At 36.1% G+C, this 22556-nt stretch overlaps 1 protein-coding gene across 3 annotated transcripts in view; it reads left to right on the top strand.

Moving 5' to 3' along the window:
- LOC134710332 (uncharacterized) overlaps window positions 1-22556 on the top strand; it is a 167099-nt gene that overhangs the window by 77568 nt on the left and 66975 nt on the right. For all 3 annotated transcript variants that reach the window (XM_063570660.1, XM_063570658.1, XM_063570659.1), the window contains exon 9: window positions 9912-10065. In XM_063570660.1, the coding sequence (XP_063426730.1) occupies window positions 9912-10065 (154 nt within the window). The remainder of the gene's footprint in view (window positions 1-9911; window positions 10066-22556) is intronic.

Here is a 22556-nt window from a genome sequence, read left to right as displayed (position 1 = left end):
TACATCATCGTCATGTATGATTCCTGCGTACTGCGATTGTCTCTATTTATCCTCGACATACTCGGAGCCGCGAGTTTGTGCAATTAAAGTCTCAATGAGCAATTTATCCAAATTAAGAAAATTATCTATAAATAAAAAGAAATGAAATATTTGAAACTTTAAAGTTTAAGAATCACATAAAAAACTATCTCTGAATCAAGTTGTGATTGAAAATTGTTCTCAATTATAATTACAGTCTCTGATTGCGGTTTTGTAAACGAACACTCCTTCTAAGTATTTGAGATTCATCACTGTCATTTTTTTTTTTATCTCTAGTGGGTACAATTTGACGATTGGTCTATTCATAAGTCCAAATTTTGTACGCACTATTGCTGATCTCACCAAAATGTCTCCACCACGCACAAGGTACTTGATGATACCAATGTTCCATACAGTTCTATGCAAGTCATCATGAATCTGTACTATGTCCCCGGGCTTTATCCTCTGTAGATTATTTCCACTGGCTCTGTGGAATTCCCATAGTGATGTTAGGTACTCCTTCTTCCATCTCGTCTGAAAGATTTGTAGTAATTCTTATTGTTGTTTGTTAAGTTTTAGTGCATGCGCGCAAGTTAGTGTTTTTCTAGTGTCTTTGAATTCGCTGTGGTCATTTGAAGGATATGGAAGTGTCTTTAATCTTCTGCCATACAAAAGATGAGATGGCGTTAATGGTTCTGGATCCTTTTCATCAGTAGATATGTACGTTAACAGTCGGTCTTTCAGTGTGCACTTGATTTCTGTAAGAACGGTTTGTAGCATTATCTATGTCGAGACAGGCACGTCCTAATGTTTTCTTGAGCAAAGTTTTTGTGAGTCCAATAAGTCGCTCCCACCATCCTCCGTACCAAGGAGCTCTGCTGGGTATAAACTTCCACACTGTTCCAAACTCACTAAGTTCTTCTTGCACAGTTTCTGATTTGAATATTTTAGAAATCTCTGATGCTGCAGATTTATACGTAGAAGCAGAAATCATGATGTTCAGTAAAGATCTACTGCAAACAAATCTGCGCAATGCTAATAAAAACGAATGTGTTGTTAAATCCTGAACTAACTCAATGTGAACAGCTCTGGTTGAGGTGCAGGTAAACAGACATATATACGCTTTTGTTCCTTGTTACCATTTTGTCGTACATGTAACGCTCCTGTGAAATCAACTCCCGTGACGCTGAATGGCGACTCTTCTCCAAGACGATCTTTTGGTAGCGGTGGGGCGTCAGGGGCTACATACAGTTGACTAATTATCTTCCTACAGGGAATACAATTCCATAATGCCGTTTTCACTCTTTGTCGGATTTTCGGTATCCAATATCTCTGATGAATTAAAGTAATTGTCCCATTTATTCCAATGCGATTAAGTAGTTTATGTGCGTCCAAAATTATCAATGTTGTCAACGAGTGTTTTCAAGGGTATAAGGGTAATAAGGGTATTCAACTGTTTCGCTAACGAGCGCATTGTTAATTCTTCCGCCAGAACGTAGTAGTCCTTTTTCGTCAATATATAACTGTAACTGACGTACAATAGGTAATCGATTAGCATCCTTTGAACAATATTGCGGATTTCATTAATGAAAATTGTTTGCTGTACATTCCTAGCAACATGAGTAAAGCATTTTTAGCTCACCTGGCCCAAAAGGCCATGTGAGCTTATGCCATCACTTGGCGTCCGTCGTCGCCCTTCGTCTGTCGTCGTAAACTATTTAAAGAAACTTCTCCTCTTCACTACTAGGCCAAATACTTCCAAACTTTAACTGAATGTTCCTTAGGGTATCTAGTTTATAAATTGTATCCGAAGTTTTGATCTATCAACAAACATGGTCGCCATGGCTAAACATAGAACATAGGGGTCAAATGCAGTTTTTGGCTTATATCTCAAAAACGAAAGCATTTAGAGCAAATCTGACATGGGGGTAAAAATGTTCATTAGGTCAAGATCTATCAGCCCTGAAATTTTCAGATGAATCAAACAATCAATTGTTGGGTTGCTGCCACTTAATTGGTAATTTTAGGGAAGTTTTGCAGTTTTTGGTCATTACCTTGAATATTATTATAGATAGAGATAAACTGTACACAGCAATAATGTTCAGCAAAGTAAGATTTACAAATAAGTCAACATGACTGAAATGGTCAGTTGATCCCTATAGGAGTTATTGCCCTTTATAGTCAATTTTTAACCATTTTTGTCGAGCCTTCGACTTTAGTCGAAAAAGCGAGACTAAGCGATCCTACATTCCGTCGTCGTCGTCGGCGGCGGCGTCCACAAATATTCACTCTGTGGTTAAAGTTTTTGAAATTTTAATAACTTTCTTAAACTATACTGGATTTATACCAAACTTGGCCAGAAGCTTGTTTATGATCATAAGATAGTATCCAGAAGTACATTTTGTAAAAATAAAATTCCATTTTTTCCATATTTTACTTGTAAATGGACTTAGTTTTTCTGCGGGGAAACATTACATTCACTCTGTGGTTAAAGTTTTCAAAGTTTTAATAACTTTCTTAAACTATTCTTGATTTCTTCCAAACTTGGACAGAAGCTTGTTAATAATCATGAGATAGTATCCAGAAGTAAATTTTGTGAACAAAATAAATCAATTTTTTCCATATTTTACTTTTTAATGGACTTAGTTTTTCTGCGGGGAAACATAACATTCACTCTGTGGTTAAAGTTTTAAAAATTTTAATAACTTTCATAAACTATCCGGGGTTTGTACCAAAATTGAACAGAAGCTTATGTATGATTATAAGATAGTATCCAGAAGTAAATTTTGAAAGAAAAAAACCCCCACTTTTTCCATATTTGACTTTTAAATGGACTTAGATTGTCTTCCAGTTAACATTACATACGTGTAAAATCTGCATTTAAAGTTTTGAAAGCATTTGTTAGATTCATTAACTATGCTGGGTTTTTACCAAACTTGGAAAGTAGCTTCTTATAATCAAAAGATTGTATCAAGAGGAATATTTTTATTGATTTTTTTCCTCATTTTTGTTGAGCCTGCGATTTACAGCAAAAGTAGGCGAGACACTGGGTTCCGCAGAACCCTTACAATTTTTTTCGTAAATCTTCGTAATCTTTTACAAAAATCTTCTCCTCTGAAACTACTGGGCCAAATTTAACCAAACTTGGCTACAATCATCATTGGGGTATTTAGTTTAAAAAATGAGTCTGGTGACCCAGCCAACCAACCAAGATGGCTGCCACAGCTAAAAATAGAACAAAAAGGGTAAAATGCAGTTTTTGGCTTTTAACTCAAAAACCAAAGCATTTAGAGCAATTCTGACAAGGAGTAATATTGTTCATCAGGTCAAGATCTATCTGCCCTGAAATTTTCATATGAATCGGACAACCTGTTGTTGGGTTGCTGCCCCTGAATTGGTTATTTTGAGGACATTTTGCTGTTTTTGGTTATTATCTTGAATATTATTATAGATAGAGATAAACTGTAAAAAACAATACATATTGGCAAAGGAAGATCTACAAATAGGTCAACATGATCAAAATTGTCAATTGACCCCTTTAGGTGTTATTGCCCTTTATAGTCATGTTTTAACCATTTTTCGTAAATCTTAGTTATCCTTTACAAAAATCTTCTTCTCTGATACTCCGAGGCAAAATCAACCCAAACTTGGCCACAATCATCATTTGGGTATCTAGTTTTAAAAATGTGTGGCGTGACCCGGTCAACCAACCAAGATGGCTTCCACGGTTTAAAAATAGAACATAGGGGTAAAATTCAGTTTTTGGCTTTTAACTCAAAAACTAAAGCATTTAAAGCAAATCTGACATGAAGTAAAATTGTTTATCAGGTCAAGATCTATCTGCCCTGAAATTTACAGATGAATCGGACAACCCGTTGTTGGGTTGCTGCCCCTGAACTGGTTATTTTAAGGAAATTTTGCTGTTTTTGGTTATTATCTTGAATATTATTATAGATAGAGATAAACTGTAAAAAACAATAAATGTTGGCAAAGTAAGATCTACAAATAAGTCAACATGACCGAAATTATCAGTTGACCCCTTTAGGAGCTATTGCCCTTTATAGTCAAGTTTTAACCATTTTTTCGTAAATTTTAGTTATCTTTTACAAAAATATTCTCCTCTGAAACTACTGGGCCAAGTTAATTATAGATAGAGATAATTGTAAGCAGCTAGAATGTTCAGTAAATTAAGATGTACAAACACATCACCATCACCAAAACACAGTTTTGTCATGAATCCATCTGCGTCTTTTGTTTAATATTTACATAGACCAAGGTGAGCGACACAGGCTCTTTAGAGCCTCTAGTTTATATAGATAAGACCGTTGGTTTTCCCATTTTGAATGGTTTTTACACTAGTAATTTTGGGTCCCTTTATAGCTTATTGTTCGGTGTGAGCCAAAGCTCCATGTTGAAGGTCATACATTGACCTATAATGGTTTAATTTTAGAAATTGTTATTTGGATGGAGATTTACCTCATTGGCACTCACACCACATCTTCCTTTATCTGTCAAAGTATTTTCTCTCCTGAATCTGCTTCTAAATACACTGTGGCTTTATTCATGTGACGAACATTCTTGTCAGAATATCAGAAGCCGGATATGTTGAGGGTTTCCTTTCTGTCTGGCTTGACATTCAATTTGTCGGCTATTTACTGCGTCGTAAATGATCGTTGCACTCCTTGTCGAAAAGGATGTGAGCGTCTGCACAGTGAATCTGTGACCATATAGGAGCGATTGCCTTTTTCAAGAAGACAGTAGAATTTTCCTGGTTTAAAAGCAGATGTATGCATGATTGGCGTTCCATTTTCTGTATTACTTGTAATATTCTGACTCTGTGATTTTTGAATTGAAGATTCATTGCATAAACTTGTGTGATGCTTTTGTTTATATGTACGGCATGTGTTTTTCGACCTACATTCTGATATTTTATGGTTACCCAAACAATTGAAACATAGGTTTCTCTTCTTAACAATCTCCATTCTTGATTTGCTGTCGGTAAACTTTTTACATTCTGCAGGGAAATGTTGATCATTGCAATAAATGCACATTTTACTTTGAGAATAGTTTTAGATTTTGATTTATTTACGTAATTCCCATTTTTCTTACCAATTCCGGCATGGAAACTTGTGGTAGGTATATCATAAGCCTGACATTCCCATTATTGCTGGCTTCTTGAATAGATATATATTTCTTGTTGTATTGCCTTTCTTAGATTTCCAAGGGTCCAGTCGTCTTTTCCGTTTTCTCTTGTTATATTACTTTTTACGGTAATAGGGAGCTTACCAAGCATAACTAGGATTATAAACAGGGAACCATACGTATCTTGGCACTGTCCTTAAGATTATAATCCACGGATTTAAACCTCTGACTTATTCGAAAAATTACAGATACTATCTAATGTGTAGGAAGGGGCTGGCAAATCTAAAACAGCTTTCATATAAGCGTTCACAATTTTGTGTGTTTTCTCAAAGCAATTTACTAATTCACTAACTCCACGGCTTTGTGATAATTTGCGCTGGACAAGTTTAAACCATTTATGACATTCATATATAGCGTCTGCATCAAGAAGTGATTGTAGGTACGTGAATTTCTGGACATCAGTAAGTGTATGATTGTTGTGATTGGTGTTTTTAAACGACTCCCAAAAGTATTGCCACTCGAGAATATCCCCAGAAAAAGTAGGTAGGGTTAGCTTCGGCAAGCGGTGATTTTGACTAGACAGGGAACTAGTTTGTGACGAAAATCTTGGGATGATTTATGTGTTCATTACAGGACAGGTTTCAGAATTGACTTCATACATGTTCATTATGGGGCGTGTGTTTGGGATACTTTCGTGAGATAATTCTGTACATGTACGTGTAACTTTTTGTGCTTATTTTTTATAACGGTGTAAATGCATTTCAAGGTCTAAATTATAGTCATCTGCATCTGTGATTTCAACTTCTATATCTTCATCCGATGTATTTTCCAATATCTGTTCATCCAGTTTAAGAATTACACTTTGTTTTATCACTATAGCGTCAATAATTGGACCTGCAATGTCAATATCCATCTCCAAATCAGTGTTCAGCTCATTTAGTTTTTATGTCCCACCTACGATAGTAGAGGGGCATTATGTTTTCTGGTCTGTGCGTCCATTCGTCCGTCCGTCCGTCTGTCCGTCCTTCCTTCCGTCCGTCTGTCTGTTCGTCCGTCTGTCCCGCTTCAGGTTAAAGTTTTTGGTCAAGGTAGTTTTTGATGAAGTTGAAGTCCAATCAACTTCAAACTTGGTACACATGTTCCCTATGATATGGTCTTTTTAATTTTAATGCCAAATTAGAGATTTTACTCCAATTTCACGGTCCAACGAACATAGAAATGATAGTGCGAGTGGGGCATTCATGTACTGAGGACACATTCTTGTTTGAAGAATTTCGTGACAGCGGCTCTATTTCCAGCTCTTATAAACTTGATTGTCGTCGAATCCATCTTTTATCCTGGTCACGGCACCAATCTTGTGATTGTATATTTGTAGTTTGTGTTATGTTATGAAGTGAGAAAAAGACGTCTATACAATTGGATGATTTAATGCTGGAATACAATGACGTTAACACATAGCAACCATGACGTTACATATAGAGAGCGCTAATGCGTATAGGTACATGTATGATTCCTGCGTACTGTGATTGTCTCTATTTATCCCTGACATATCATAACAGTTTAAAAAAAATAAAAAAACACCAAGTACATTTATATTCGACTCATAGTGAGATGTGACACTTTTTCTATCAAAAAGCTTGAGAATAAGCTGTTTCTCCGCTGAGTATCAGAAATTGAAAAGTACACCAAGTTAGGAACATTCAGCTCTATTTTTGCCTAAACCATTGCAGGAGATAAATACTGTGAACCCAATACAGTTATTGCTAAGTTGGAAAGTGCTTGTTTTCGTACAAAGCAGGCTTCATTTCAAGAATAAAACAAATTAAAGCTTCTTGATATCACCAAAACATTTTCTAATAATTATTCTATTTTATGATCAAGGTGTAAAATAACACAAAATTATGTTATGTTCACTTGAAGACAATTCAAAATCAATATTAAGATCAAAACATTTTATTTGTCTTAAAAAACGTTTGCGACATGCATTAAACATGCTTCCGAACAATGGTTAGCTCATCTGCAGACTGACTTTGTTTTACACATTTTTGTAACCTCCACCTGCAATTCTCACAACTGTTCTGGACTTGAAATGTTCGTTCCTTTATGTTTCCTTACCTTTATCTACAAACGCAGGAAACCTTCATCTACAAATCTTATTCTCCCGCCTATGAACAATTTAAATTAACAATGTTGTATTTGAAACGTCACAATGTCAAAACGTCATGCAAAACCATCAACTTCAGCGAAAGGGCCATCACACTTCAGCGTAGACCATCACACTTCGGATTAGACCATCACACTTTGGCGTAGACCATCGCACTTCAGCGTGAACGTCGCACTTCAGCGTGAACATCGCACTTCAGCGTGAACATCGCACTTCACTGTCCCCATCGCACCTCTGATTTCTACATATATATAGGGTTCTTTGGCATGCCGAATCTGAACTTGTATTTTATTTTAGTTATTAATTAGATAATACCATATTGAGGTCAAAAGGGTCTTGTTTAATTTCATCGAAAATTCTCGGGGTTCTTTGATATGATAATTCTAACAATGTTTTAGTGGATAAATCATATCTAACTTGCTTTTTATTATAATTTGAAAATAGACATCATATCTAATTCTAGAGAACTATATATATGGATAAAACTATATTGTGTTTCGTTTCAACATAAATTAAATATATATAGGGTTCTTTCTAAACCTGTATTTAAAAACTGAATTTTTGGGCACAGTATTCAACAAAAGCAACAGTAGTATACAGCTGTTCAAATGTCAATTGAGAGAAAACAAATCCGAGTAACAAACTAAAACTGAGGGAAACTCATCAACTCTCAGAGGAAAACAACAAAACAACAGAAAAACTGAAGTGCAACAAAGGCAAACGACAATGCAACATTCATAGAAACGAACTATTATATAACAACTGTCATATTCCTGTACAGTACATTTTAAGAAAATATGGTGGGTTGGAGCTGGTTTTGTGACTAGCCATACCTTGAGTGTTATGACTTTGATAAATATACTCATATTGGTCCAAATCAGGTCCAAAATTTATCTTTGTTTGATTTCAACAAAAATTGAATTGATTGGGTTCTTCGATTTTAGAGATTTATGAATTTGGGCTCCTTTATCAATTATGTCCACATTCAGGTCCAAATAATGTTACGGCAGGGGCAATTACCTTAACCCTTGTTCGTCTGTACGTACGAACATATGTAGGTACGTTCGTCACAAAATTGATTTCCATTCTTTAACTTATATGTTTTCCTCAACCTAAGGTTTGAAACTTATATACAATGCTTATTACCACAAAACACAGATCAAGTTTAATTTTGGTTGCGTCACTTTAACTGTTCTAGAGTTATGCCCCTTCATAAATGAATAAAAATGCCTATTTTTAGTTTTCATTCTCTAACTTTTGTTTGCCTCAAACAAAGGATATGAAATATTACACAATACTTATTACCACAAAATACAGACTGAGTTGGGTGGTGTCACTTTAACTAAGTTATGCTCCTTTCAAAATGGAAAAATTGCAAAATCTTTTGTTTCCATTCTCTTACTTAAGTTGCCTCAGCAAATGTTATGAAACTTATACACAGTGCTTATTACCACAAATTAAAACACAGATCAAGTTGAATTTGGCTAGTTTCATTTAAACATTATCAAGTTATGCCCCTTTATAAATCGAAAAACTGCCAAATTTTTAGTTTCCGTTCTGAAACTTAGTTTGCCCAAACCAAACATTATGAAACTTATACACAATACTTATTACCATAATACTCAGATCAAGTACAAACTTGGGTAGCATCACTTTTACAATTCTTGAGTTATGTCCCTTTATAATGTTATATGCAAGCTGGAGCATCATCTGTGTCGATGGAGATGCATTTTCCATTTATTTTATTTTTCATAAACGTTGAATTTTTATGGTTCTTTGATATGCTGATTGTAAATATGTACCTAGATTTAGAAGAATGTGGACCATAATACTAGTAGATAAATGTCAAATTTCCAATTTTTCAGTTCTTTGACCACATTCATACTGTGTCAAAAACCTATTCTATGTCAAATATTCAATCACAATCCAAATTCAGAGCTGTTTTTAGCGTAAATGGAGTGTCAATTACAATACATGCTCAACTGTTCAGCGTTCGACCTCTGCAGGGAATCTAGTTTGCTGTCACTCTGACAGCCTCTTATTGATGAAGTTTGAGTCCAATCAACTTGAAAAGTAGTAGAAATGTCCCCTAAGATATGAAATATCTAATTTAGATGTCAAACTTTCACGTCCAACTGAACATAGAAAATGAAAGTGTGAATGGGGAATTCGTGTTCTATGGCCATATTTTTGTTTGCTTGTTGTTGCGAACATTTATCAGGCTGATGGTTTTCTCGTTTGGATAGCTTTACATTTTGTCAATGTTTTGGGTTTATAGCTTGCAAGGCTGCATGGGTTTTGCTACTTGTTGTAGACTGTTACATGCTCTTAGATTGCCAACATATATATGTTATTTGTTCTTTGATGAAAAATTGTGACAATGGCTTTGAGTTTGCATTTTCTGAATTTATATGACTTTGGGAAAACCACTTAATCAAATATCCACAAAAATAGAATATCTCCTAAATTAACGAAAATAAATGGAATCACAGTACATAAACTGAGAGTTTATCAGATGAATGTTTGCTTCAAATTAAAACAATGATAATTTGTTAACTTGTTAATATTGTTTAATTACTACTTTCAGGATATGAAAAAAAGTTTGACATCAAGACTTGACCATTATCCTATGAAAAGAAGTTCTGATATTCATAAAGAAATCTTCAGTGAAAATGAACCTCTAATTCATGAAAGTGAAATTTGTGAACTTGATACTCCATATAAATGTCCAGAAAGCACAGGTAACTAATTTTAAACCTAAATAATAATTGTTCTGTTACACGAACAATGTAATATGACGGAACTGCCTTCCATAAAAGAGGCATTGAAATTTTGTGATGACATCATTATGGTAACAGTAAGTTTAACCCTTGTCCGTCTGTACGTCTCAAAACTGGCTTCTGTTCACTAACTTGAGTTTGCCTCAACCAAATGTAATGACACTTTTACACAATACTTAACTGCAAAACACAAATCTGGTTTGAATTTTGGTGGCATCACTTTAATAAAATTAACGGTACCAATTTTCTTGCACCAGATGCGCATTTCGACAATATATGTCTCTTCAGTGATGCTCGTGGCCAAAATATTTGAAATCCAAAGCTTATATAAAAGATGAAGAGCTATAATCCAAAAGGTCCAAAAAATATAGCCAAATCCTTGAAAGGAATGAGAGCTTTGCACGAGGGAGATACATTCCTTAATTTATAATGATTTCTAATACTTTGTAACAGCAAATTTTAAATAACACAAAAAAATCCGTATTTCATCTGGCTACTGGGCTGGTGATACCCTCGGGGACTAATAGTCCACCAGCAGAGGCATCGACCCAGTGGTAGTAATAAAATTAACGGTACCAATTTTCTTGCACCAGATGCGCATTTCGACAATATTTGTCTCTTCAGTGATGCTCGTGGCCAAAATATTTGAAATCCAAAGCTTATATAAAAGATGAAGAGCTATAATCCAAAAGGTCCAAAAAATATAGCCAAATCCTTGAAAGGAATGAGAGCTTTGCACGAGGGAGATACATTCCTTAATTTATAATAATTTCTAATACTTTGTAACAGCAAATTTTAAATAACACAAAAAAATCCGTATTTCATGCCAGTACCGAAGTACTGGCTACTGGGCTGGTGATACCCTCGGGGACTAATAGTCCACCAGCAGAGGCATCGACCCAGTGGTAGTAATAAAATTAACGGTACCAATTTTCTTGCACCAGATGCGCATTTCGACAATATATGTCTCTTCAGTGATGCTCGTGGCCAAAATATTTGAAATCCAAAGCTTATATAAAAGATGAAGAGCTATAATCCAAAAGGTCCAAAAAATATAGCCAAATCCTTGAAAGGGATGAGAGCTTTGCACGAGGGAGATACATTCCTTAATTTATAATAATTTCTAATACTTTGTAACAGCAAATTTTAAATAACACAAAAAAATCCGTATTTCATGCCAGTACCGAAGTCGAAGTACTGGCTACTGGGCTGGTGATACCCTCGGGGACTAATAGTCCACCAGCAGAGGCATCGACCCAGTGGTAGTAATAAAATTAACGGTACCAATTTTCTTGCACCAGATGCGCATTTCGACAATATATGTCTCTTCAGTGATGCTCGTGGCCAAAATATTTGAAATCCAAAGCTTATATAAAAGATGAAGAGCTATAATCCAAAAGGTCCAAAAAATATAGCCAAATCCTTGAAAGGAATGAGAGCTTTGCACGAGGGAGATACATTCCTTAATTTATAATAATTTCTAATACTTTGTAACAGCAAATTTTAAATAACACAAAAAAATCCGTATTTCATGCCAGTACCGAAGTACTGGCTACTGGGCTGGTGATACCCTCGGGGACTAATAGTCCACCAGCAGAGGCATCGACCCAGTGGTAGTAATAAAATTAACGGTACAAATTTTCTTGCACCAGATGCGCATTTCGACAATATATGTCTCTTCAGTGATGCTCGTGGCCAAAATATTTGAAATCCAAAGCTTATATAAAAGATGAAGAGCTATAATCCAAAAGGTCCAAAAAATATAGCCAAATCCTTGAAAGGAATGAGAGCTTTGCACGAGGGAGATACATTCCTTAATTTATAATAATTTCTAATACTTTGTAACAGCAAATTTTAAATAACACAAAAAAATCCGTATTTCATGCCAGTACCGAAGTACTGGCTACTGGGCTGGTGATACCCTCGGGGACTAATAGTCCACCAGCAGAGGCATCGACCCAGTGGTAGTAATAAAATTAACGGTACCAATTTTCTTGCACCAGATGCGCATTTCGACAATATATGTCTCTTCAGTGATGCTCGTGGCCAAAATATTTGAAATCCAAAGCTTATATAAAAGATGAAGAGCTATAATCCAAAAGGTCCAAAAAATATAGCCAAATCCTTGAAAGGAATGAGAGCTTTGCACGAGGGAGATACATTCCTTAATTTATAATAATTTCTAATACTTTGTAACAGCAAATTTTAAATAACACAAAAAAATCCGTATTTCATGCCAGTACCGAAGTACTGGCTACTGGGCTGGTGATACCCTCGGGGACTAATAGTCCACCAGCAGAGGCATCGACCCAGTGGTAGTAATAAAATTAACGGTACCAATTTTCTTGCACCAGATGCGCATTTCGACAATATATGTCTCTTCAGTGATGCTCGTGGCCAAAATATTTGAAATCCAAAGCTTATATAAAAGATGAAGAGCTATAATCCAAAAGGTCCAAAAAATATAGCCAAATCCTTGAAAGGAATGAGAGCTTTGCACGAGGGAGATACATTCCTTAATTTAGAATAATTTCTAATACTTTGTAACAGCAAATTTTAAATAACACAAAAAAATCCGTATTTCATGCCAGTACCGAAGTCGAAGTACTGGCTACTGGGCTGGTGATACCCTCGGGGACTAATAGTCCACCAGCAGAGGCATCGACCCAGTGGTAGTAATAAAATTAACGGTACCAATTTTCTTGCACCAGATGCGCATTTCGACAATATATGTCTCTTCAGTGATGCTCGTGGCCAAAATATTTGAAATCCAAAGCTTATATAAAAGATGAAGAGCTATAATCCAAAAGGTCCAAAAAATATAGCCAAATCCTTGAAAGGAATGAGAGCTTTGCACGAGGGAGATACATTCCTTAATTTATAATAATTTCTAATACTTTGTAACAGCAAATTTTAAATAACACAAAAAAATCCGTATTTCATGCCAGTACCGAAGTACTGGCTACTGGGCTGGTGATACCCTCGGGGACTAATAGTCCACCAGCAGAGGCATCGACCCAGTGGTAGTAATAAAATTAACGGTACCAATTTTCTTGCACCAGATGCGCATTTCGACAATATATGTCTCTTCAGTGATGCTCGTGGCCAAAATATTTGAAATCCAAAGCTTATATAAAAGATGAAGAGCTATAATCCAAAAGGTCCAAAAAATATAGCCAAATCCTTGAAAGGAATGAGAGCTTTGCACGAGGGAGATACATTCCTTAATTTATAATAATTTCTAATACTTTGTAACAGCAAATTTTAAATAACACAAAAAAATCCGTATTTCATGCCAGTACCGAAGTCGAAGTACTGGCTACTGGGCTGGTGATACCCTCGGGGACTAATAGTCCACCAGCAGAGGCATCGACCCAGTGGTAGTAATAAAATTAACGGTACCAATTTTCTTGCACCAGATGCGCATTTCGACAATATATGTCTCTTCAGTGATGCTCGTGGCCAAAATATTTGAAATCCAAAGCTTATATAAAAGATGAAGAGCTATAATCCAAAAGGTCCAAAAAATATAGCCAAATCCTTGAAAAGAATGAGAGCTTTGCACGAGGGAGATACATTCCTTAATTTATAATAATTTCTAATACTTTGTAACAGCAAATTTTAAATAACACAAAAAAATTCGTATTTCATGCCAGTACCGAAGTACTGGCTACTGGGCTGGTGATACCCTCGGGGACTAATAGTCCACCAGTAGAGGCATCGACCCAGTGGTAGTAATAAAATTAACGGTACCAATTTTCTTGCACCAGATGCGCTTTTCGACAATATATGTCTCTTCAGTGATGCTCGTGGCCAAAATATTTGAAATCCAAAGCTTATATAAAAGATGAAGAGCTATAATCCAAAAGGTCCAAAAAATATAGCCAAATCCTTGAAAGGAATGAGAGCTTTGCACGAGGGAGATACATTCCTTAATTTATAATAATTGCTAATACTTTGTAACAGCAAATTTTAAATAACACAAAAAAATCCGTATTTCATGCCAATACCGAAGTACTGGCTACTGGGCTGGTGATACCCTCGGGGACTAATAGTCCACCAGCAGAGGCATCGACCCAGTGGTAGTAATAAAATTAACGGTACCAATTTTCTTGCACCAGATGCGCATTTCGACAATATATGTCTCTTCAGTGATGCTCGTGGCCAAAATATTTGAAATCCAAAGCTTATATAAAAGATGAAGAGCTATAATCCAAAAGGTCCAAAAAATATAGCCAAATCCTTGAAAGGAATGAGAGCTTTGCACGAGGGAGATACATTCCTTAATTTATAATAATTTCTAATACTTTGTAACAGCAAATTTTAAATAACACAAAAAAATCCGTATTTCATGCCAGTACCGAAGTACTGGCTACTGGGCTGGTGATACCCTCGGGGACTAATAGTCCACCAGCAGAGGCATCGACCCAGTGGTAGTAATAAAATTAACGGTACCAATTTTCTTGCACCAGATGCGCATTTCGACAATATATGTCTCTTCAGTGATGCTCGTGGCCAAAATATTTGAAATCCAAAGCTTATATAAAAGATGAAGAGCTATAATCCAAAAGGTCCAAAAAATATAGCCAAATCCTTGAAAGGAATGAGAGCTTTGCACGAGGGAGATACATTCCTTAATTTATAATAATTTCTAATACTTTGTAACAGCAAATTTTAAATAACACAAAAAAATCCGTATTTCATGCCAGTACCGAAGTCGAAGTACTGGCTACTGGGCTGGTGATACCCTCGGGGACTAATAGTCCACCAGCAGAGGCATCGACCCAGTGGTAGTAATAAAATTAACGGTACCAATTTTCTTGCACCAGATGCGCATTTCGACAATATATGTCTCTTCAGTGATGCTCGTGGCCAAAATATTTGAAATCCAAAGCTTATATAAAAGATGAAGAGCTATAATCCAAAAGGTCCAAAAAATATAGCCAAATCCTTGAAAGGAATGAGAGCTTTGCACGAGGGAGATACATTCCTTAATTTAGAATAATTTCTAATACTTTGTAACAGCAAATTTTAAATAACACAAAAAAATCCGTATTTCATGCCAGTACCGAAGTACTGGCTACTGGGCTGGTGATACCCTCGGGGACTAATAGTCCACCAGCAGAGGCATCGACCCAGTGGTAGTAATAAAATTAACGGTACAAATTTTCTTGCACCAGATGCGCATTTCGACAATATATGTCTCTTCAGTGATGCTCGTGGCCAAAATATTTGAAATCCAAAGCTTATATAAAAGATGAAGAGCTATAATCCAAAAGGTCCAAAAAATATAGCCAAATCCTTGAAAGGAATGAGAGCTTTGCACGAGGGAGATACATTCCTTAATTTATAATAATTTCTAATACTTTGTAACAGCAAATTTTAAATAACACAAAAAAATCCGTATTTCATGCCAGTACCGAAGTACTGGCTACTGGGCTGGTGATACCCTCGGGGACTAATAGTCCACCAGCAGAGGCATCGACCCAGTGGTAGTAATAAAATTAACGGTACCAATTTTCTTGCACCAGATGCGCATTTCGACAATATATGTCTCTTCAGTGATGCTCGTGGCCAAAATATTTGAAATCCAAAGCTTATATAAAAGATGAAGAGCTATAATCCAAAAGGTCCAAAAAATATAGCCAAATCCTTGAAAGGAATGAGAGCTTTGCACGAGGGAGATACATTCCTTAATTTATAATAATTTCTAATACTTTGTAACAGCAAATTTTAAATAACACAAAAAAATCCGTATTTCATGCCAGTACCGAAGTACTGGCTACTGGGCTGGTGATACCCTCGGGGACTAATAGTCCACCAGCAGAGGCATCGACCCAGTGGTAGTAATAAAATTAACGGTACCAATTTTCTTGCACCAGATGCGCATTTCGACAATATATGTCTCTTCAGTGATGCTCGTGGCCAAAATATTTGAAATCCAAAGCTTATATAAAAGATGAAGAGCTATAATCCAAAAGGTCCAAAAAATATAGCCAAATCCTTGAAAGGAATGAGAGCTTTGCACGAGGGAGATACATTCCTTAATTTATAATAATTTCTAATACTTTGTAACAGCAAATTTTAAATAACACAAAAAAATCCGTATTTCATGCCAGTACCGAAGTCGAAGTACTGGCTACTGGGCTGGTGATACCCTCGGGGACTAATAGTCCACCAGCAGAGGCATCGACCCAGTGGTAGTAATAAAATTAACGGTACCAATTTTCTTGCACCAGATGCGCATTTCGACAATATATGTCTCTTCAGTGATGCTCGTGGCCAAAATATTTGAAATCCAAAGCTTATATAAAAGATGAAGAGCTATAATCCAAAAGGTCCAAAAAATATAGCCAAATCCTTGAAAGGAATGAGAGCTTTGCACGAGGGAGATACATTCCTTAATTTATAATAATTTCTAATACTTTGTAACAGCAAATTTTAAATAACACAAAAAAATCCGTATTTCATGCCAGTACCGAAGTACTGGCTACTGGGCTGGTGATACCCTCGGGGACTTATAGTCCACCAGCAGAGGCATCGACCCAGTGGTAGTAATAAAATTAACGGTACCAATTTTCTTGCACCAGATGCGCATTTCGACAATATATGTCTCTTCAGTGATGCTCGTGGCCAAAATATTTGAAATCCAAAGCTTATATAAAAGATGAAGAGCTATAATCCAAAAGGTCCAAAAAATATAGCCAAATCCTTGAAAGGAATGAGAGCTTTGCACGAGGGAGATACATTCCTTAATTTATAATAATTTCTAATACTTTGTAACAGCAAATTTTAAATAACACAAAAAAATCCGTATTTCATGCCAGTACCGAAGTCGAAGTACTGGCTACTGGGCTGGTGATACCCTCGGGGACTAATAGTCCACCAGCAGAGGCATCGACCCAGTGGTAGTAATAAAATTAACGGTACCAATTTTCTTGCAGCAGATGCGCATTTCGACAATATATGTCTCTTCAGTGATGCTCGTGGCCAAAATATTTGAAATCCAAAGCTTATATAAAAGATGAAGAGCTATAATCCAAAAGGTCCAAAAAATATAGCCAAATCCTTGAAAAGAATGAGAGCTTTGCACGAGGGAGATACATTCCTTAATTTATAATAATTTCTAATACTTTGTAACAGCAAATTTTAAATAACACAAAAAAATTCGTATTTCATGCCAGTACCGAAGTACTGGCTACTGGGCTGGTGATACCCTCGGGGACTAATAGTCCACCAGTAGAGGCATCGACCCAGTGGTAGTAATAAAATTAACGGTACCAATTTTCTTGCACCAGATGCGCTTTTCGACAATATATGTCTCTTCAGTGATGCTCGTGGCCAAAATATTTGAAATCCAAAGCTTATATAAAAGATGAAGAGCTATAATCCAAAAGGTCCAAAAAATATAGCCAAATCCTTGAAAGGAATGAGAGCTTTGCACGAGGGAGATACATTCCTTAATTTATAATAATTGCTAATACTTTGTAACAGCAAATTTTAAATAACACAAAAAAATCCGTATTTCATGCCAATACCGAAGTACTGGCTACTGGGCTGGTGATACCCTCGGGGACTAATAGTCCACCAGCAGAGGCATCGACCCAGTGGTAGTAATAAAATTAACGGTACCAATTTTCTTGCACCAGATGCGCATTTCGACAATAAATGTCTCTTCAGTGATGCTCGTGGCCAAAATATTTGAAATCCAAAGCTTATATAAAAGATGAAGAGCTATAATCCAAAAGGTCCAAAAAATATAGCCAAATCCTTGAAAGGAATGAGAGCTTTGCACGAGGGAGATACATTCCTTAATTTATAATAATTTCTAATACTTTGTAACAGCAAATTTTAAATAACACAAAAAAATCCGTATTTCATGCCAGTACCGAAGTACTGGCTACTGGGCTGGTGATACCCTCGGGGACTAATAGTCCACCAGCAGAGGCATCGACCCAGTGGTAGTAATAAAATTAACGGTACCAATTTTCTTGCACCAGATGCGCATTTCGACAATATATGTCTCTTCAGTGATGCTCGTGGCCAAAATATTTGAAATCCAAAGCTTATATAAAAGATGAAGAGCTATAATCCAAAAGGTCCAAAAAATATAGCCAAATCCTTGAAAGGAATGAGAGCTTTGCACGAGGGAGATACATTCCTTAATTTATAATAATTTCTAATACTTTGTAACAGCAAATTTTAAATAACACAAAAAAATCCGTATTTCATGCCAGTACCGAAGTACTGGCTACTGGGCTGGTGATACCCTCGGGGACTAATAGTCCACCAGCAGAGGCATCGACCCAGTGGTAGTAATAAAATTAACGGTACCAATTTTCTTGCACCAGATGCGCATTTCGACAATATATGTCTCTTCAGTGATGCTCGTGGCCAAAATATTTGAAATCCAAAGCTTATATAAAAGATGAAGAGCTATAATCCAAAAGGTCCAAAAAATATAGCCAAATCCTTGAAAGGAATGAGAGCTTTGCACGAGGGAGATACATTCCTTAATTTATAATAATTTCTAATACTTTGTAACAGCAAATTTTAAATAACACAAAAAAATCCGTATTTCATGCCAGTACCGAAGTCGAAGTACTGGCTACTGGGCTGGTGATACCCTCGGGGACTAATAGTCCACCAGCAGAGGCATCGACCCAGTGGTAGTAATAAAATTAACGGTACCAATTTTCTTGCACCAGATGCGCATTTCGACAATATATGTCTCTTCAGTGATGCTCGTGGCCAAAATATTTGAAATCCAAAGCTTATATAAAAGATGAAGAGCTATAATCCAAAAGGTCCAAAAAATATAGCCAAATCCTTGAAAAGAATGAGAGCTTTGCACGAGGGAGATACATTCCTTAATTTATAATAATTTCTAATACTTTGTAACAGCAAATTTTAAATAACACAAAAAAATTCGTATTTCATGCCAGTACCGAAGTACTGGCTACTGGGCTGGTGATACCCTCGGGGACTAATAGTCCACCAGTAGAGGCATCGACCCAGTGGTAGTAATAAAATTAACGGTACCAATTTTCTTGCACCAGATGCGCTTTTCGACAATATATGTCTCTTCAGTGATGCTCGTGGCCAAAATATTTGAAATCCAAAGCTTATATAAAAGATGAAGAGCTATAATCCAAAAGGTCCAAAAAATATAGCCAAATCCTTGAAAGGAATGAGAGCTTTGCACGAGGGAGATACATTCCTTAATTTATAATAATTGCTAATACTTTGTAACAGCAAATTTTAAATAACACAAAAAAATCCGTATTTCATGCCAATACCGAAGTACTTGCTACTGGGCTGGTGATACCCTCGGGGACTAATAGTCCACCAGCAGAGGCATCGACCCAGTGGTAGTAATAAAATTAACGGTACCAATTTTCTTGCACCAGATGCGCATTTCGACAATAAATGTCTCTTCAGTGATGCTCGTGGCCAAAATATTTGAAATCCAAAGCTTATATAAAAGATGAAGAGCTATAATCCAAAAGGTCCAAAAAATATAGCCAAATCCTTGAAAGGAATGAGAGCTTTGCACGAGGGAGATACATTCCTTAATTTATAATAATTTCTAATACTTTGTAACAGCAAATTTTAAATAACACAAAAAAATCCGTATTTCATGCCAGTACCGAAGTACTGGCTACTGGGCTGGTGATACCCTCGGGGACTAATAGTCCACCAGCAGAGGCATCGACCCAGTGGTAGTAATAAAATTAACGGTACCAATTTTCTTGCACCAGATGCGCATTTCGACAATATATGTCTCTTCAGTGATGCTCGTGGCCAAAATATTTGAAATCCAAAGCTTATATAAAAGATGAAGAGCTATAATCCAAAAGGTCCAAAAAATATAGCCAAATCCTTGAAAGGAATGAGAGCTTTGCACGAGGGAGATACATTCCTTAATTTATAATAATTTCTAATACTTTGTAACAGCAAATTTTAAATAACACAAAAAAATCCGTATTTCATGCCAGTACCGAAGTCGAAGTACTGGCTACTGGGCTGGTGATACCCTCGGGGACTAATAGTCCACCAGCAGAGGCATCGACCCAGTGGTAGTAATAAAATTAACGGTACCAATTTTCTTGCACCAGATGCGCATTTCGACAATATATGTCTCTTCAGTGATGCTCGTGGCCAAAATATTTGAAATCCAAAGCTTATATAAAAGATGAAGAGCTATAATCCAAAAGGTCCAAAAAATATAGCCAAATCCTTGAAAAGAATGAGAGCTTTGCACGAGGGAGATACATTCCTTAATTTATAATAATTTCTAATACTTTGTAACAGCAAATTTTAAATAACACAAAAAAATTCGTATTTCATGCCAGTACCGAAGTACTGGCTACTGGGCTGGTGATACCCTCGGGGACTAATAGTCCACCAGTAGAGGCATCGACCCAGTGGTAGTAATAAAATTAACGGTACCAATTTTCTTGCACCAGATGCGCTTTTCGACAATTATATGTCTCTTCAGTGATGCTCGTGGCCAAAATATTTGAAATCCAAAGCTTATATAAAAGATGAAGAGCTATAATCCAAAAGGTCCAAAAAATATAGCCAAATCCTTGAAAGGAATGAGAGCTTTGCACGAGGGAGATACATTCCTTAATTTATAATAATTGCTAATACTTTGTAACAGCAAATTTTAAATAACACAAAAAAATCCGTATTTCATGCCAATACCGAAGTACTGGCTACTGGGCTGGTGATACCCTCGGGGACTAATAGTCCACCAGCAGAGGCATCGACCCAGTGGTAGTAATAAAATTAACGGTACCAATTTTCTTGCACCAGAAAGAGGGACAAGAGATACCAGAGGAACAGTCAAACTCATAAATTGAAAATAAACTGACAAATGCATGGCTAAAAATGAAAAAGACAAACAGAAAAACAATAGAACACATGACACAACATAGAAAACCAAAGAATAAGTAACACGAACCCCACAAAAACTAGGGGTGATCTCAGGCTCTCTGGAAGGGTAAGCAGATCCTGCTCCACGTGTAGCACCCGTCGTGTTGCTTATGTTATAACAAATCCTGTAAATAGTCTAATTCGGTAGGTCACATTCATGAAAGGGAAGGGGATGGTAGTTACGACATAAGGAACATAACAGATATCTTTATGAAACGGTTATTCCATAGCGGTCAATCAACTCGTGATGGCGTCTGTAAAATTAACGAATGGATGATTTCAACTTCACCATTTGGAACTCTTGGTTTAATAGCCTCCTTGTAAGTAGCAACTCTCTATCAAGAAAATCATGATAGGAAATACAAGCACGGGAATATCGTATCAATTGGGAGATATATATCCTGTATGCAGTTGCTGCTGGAATGTTGCTACTTACAAATGAAAAGTTCACACAATTGGAAAGCTGAAATCATCTCTTTTGTTGTAAAGTTTTGTTTTCAACCGACCGTCATTGTCAATTTCTAGATGTAAGTAAAGATATGAGGCCGACTTATCTGTATCTGTTGTATCCTTTATCTCTAGTTCGATGGGATAGATGCGCTGAACAAAGTCACCAAATTTTGAATTTTTTAGTGAAAGAACATCTATATAGTGGAAAGTAGAGTTAAAGGATATTGCTAACTTCTTATCTTTCTTCCTAAGAAGTTCCTGTATGAAGTCAGCCTCTTCATGATAAAGAAATAAGTTGGCAAGAAAAAGGCACAATTGGTCCCCATTGGAATGCCGACAGTCTGTTGAAAGACACATCCTCCGAACGTAACAAATATGTTGTCAATCAAGAAATCAAGCATCTTGATAATATCATTTTCAGAGAATTTTTTTTTTTAAATCAGAGTGATCCTTTACAAACTCGTCAAAGTAGGATTTATCCCTCCCTAAGACAAAATATTTGTATCTACGTTGGTCATTCTTTTTTATTAAACAAAGCAATACCAACTCTTTTAGTTTGGAATGTGGATTACTTGTGTAAGGTGTAGAAAAATCAAATGTCGTAATACTATTGGGTGAATTCAAAATAAATGAGGCACAGCATATTTGGCCAATTAACTTAATTTACAGACAGTCTGAATAATTTGAGGCACACCATATCATGTGTCATGATATTCTGCACTTGTATACCAAAAATCTAAGAGATGTCTTTCAAAATAATGAATTGGTGCCTGAAAATTATGCTAAATATGTCAAGAGTGCAACACCTTTTTGTGACATAAGAAAAAAGACTTTTTTCAAAGTTTTGCCGTTTAAAATAAAAAGATGTATATCAAAAGGCAGCTGTTGTTTCAAAAACTTCAATGTATATCTCTTTAATTTCCAATAATGATTAAACATTTGAGGCATAGGATGTCAATTTTTTCTCAACTCAAAAAAGTGTAATACCCTGTCAGGAGTGCAACACACAAAATGACCAATTTGTATAGAATGATTTATATTAAGCTCACCTGGCCCAAAGG

The sequence above is a fragment of the Mytilus trossulus genome, chromosome 3 (genome assembly GCF_036588685.1).
Source record: "Mytilus trossulus isolate FHL-02 chromosome 3, PNRI_Mtr1.1.1.hap1, whole genome shotgun sequence".
In the NCBI taxonomy this organism is placed as follows: Eukaryota; Metazoa; Mollusca; class Bivalvia; order Mytilida; family Mytilidae; genus Mytilus; species Mytilus trossulus.
Note: the sequence above shows the minus strand (reverse complement) of the source record. Positions and strands in the feature narration are given on the sequence as shown.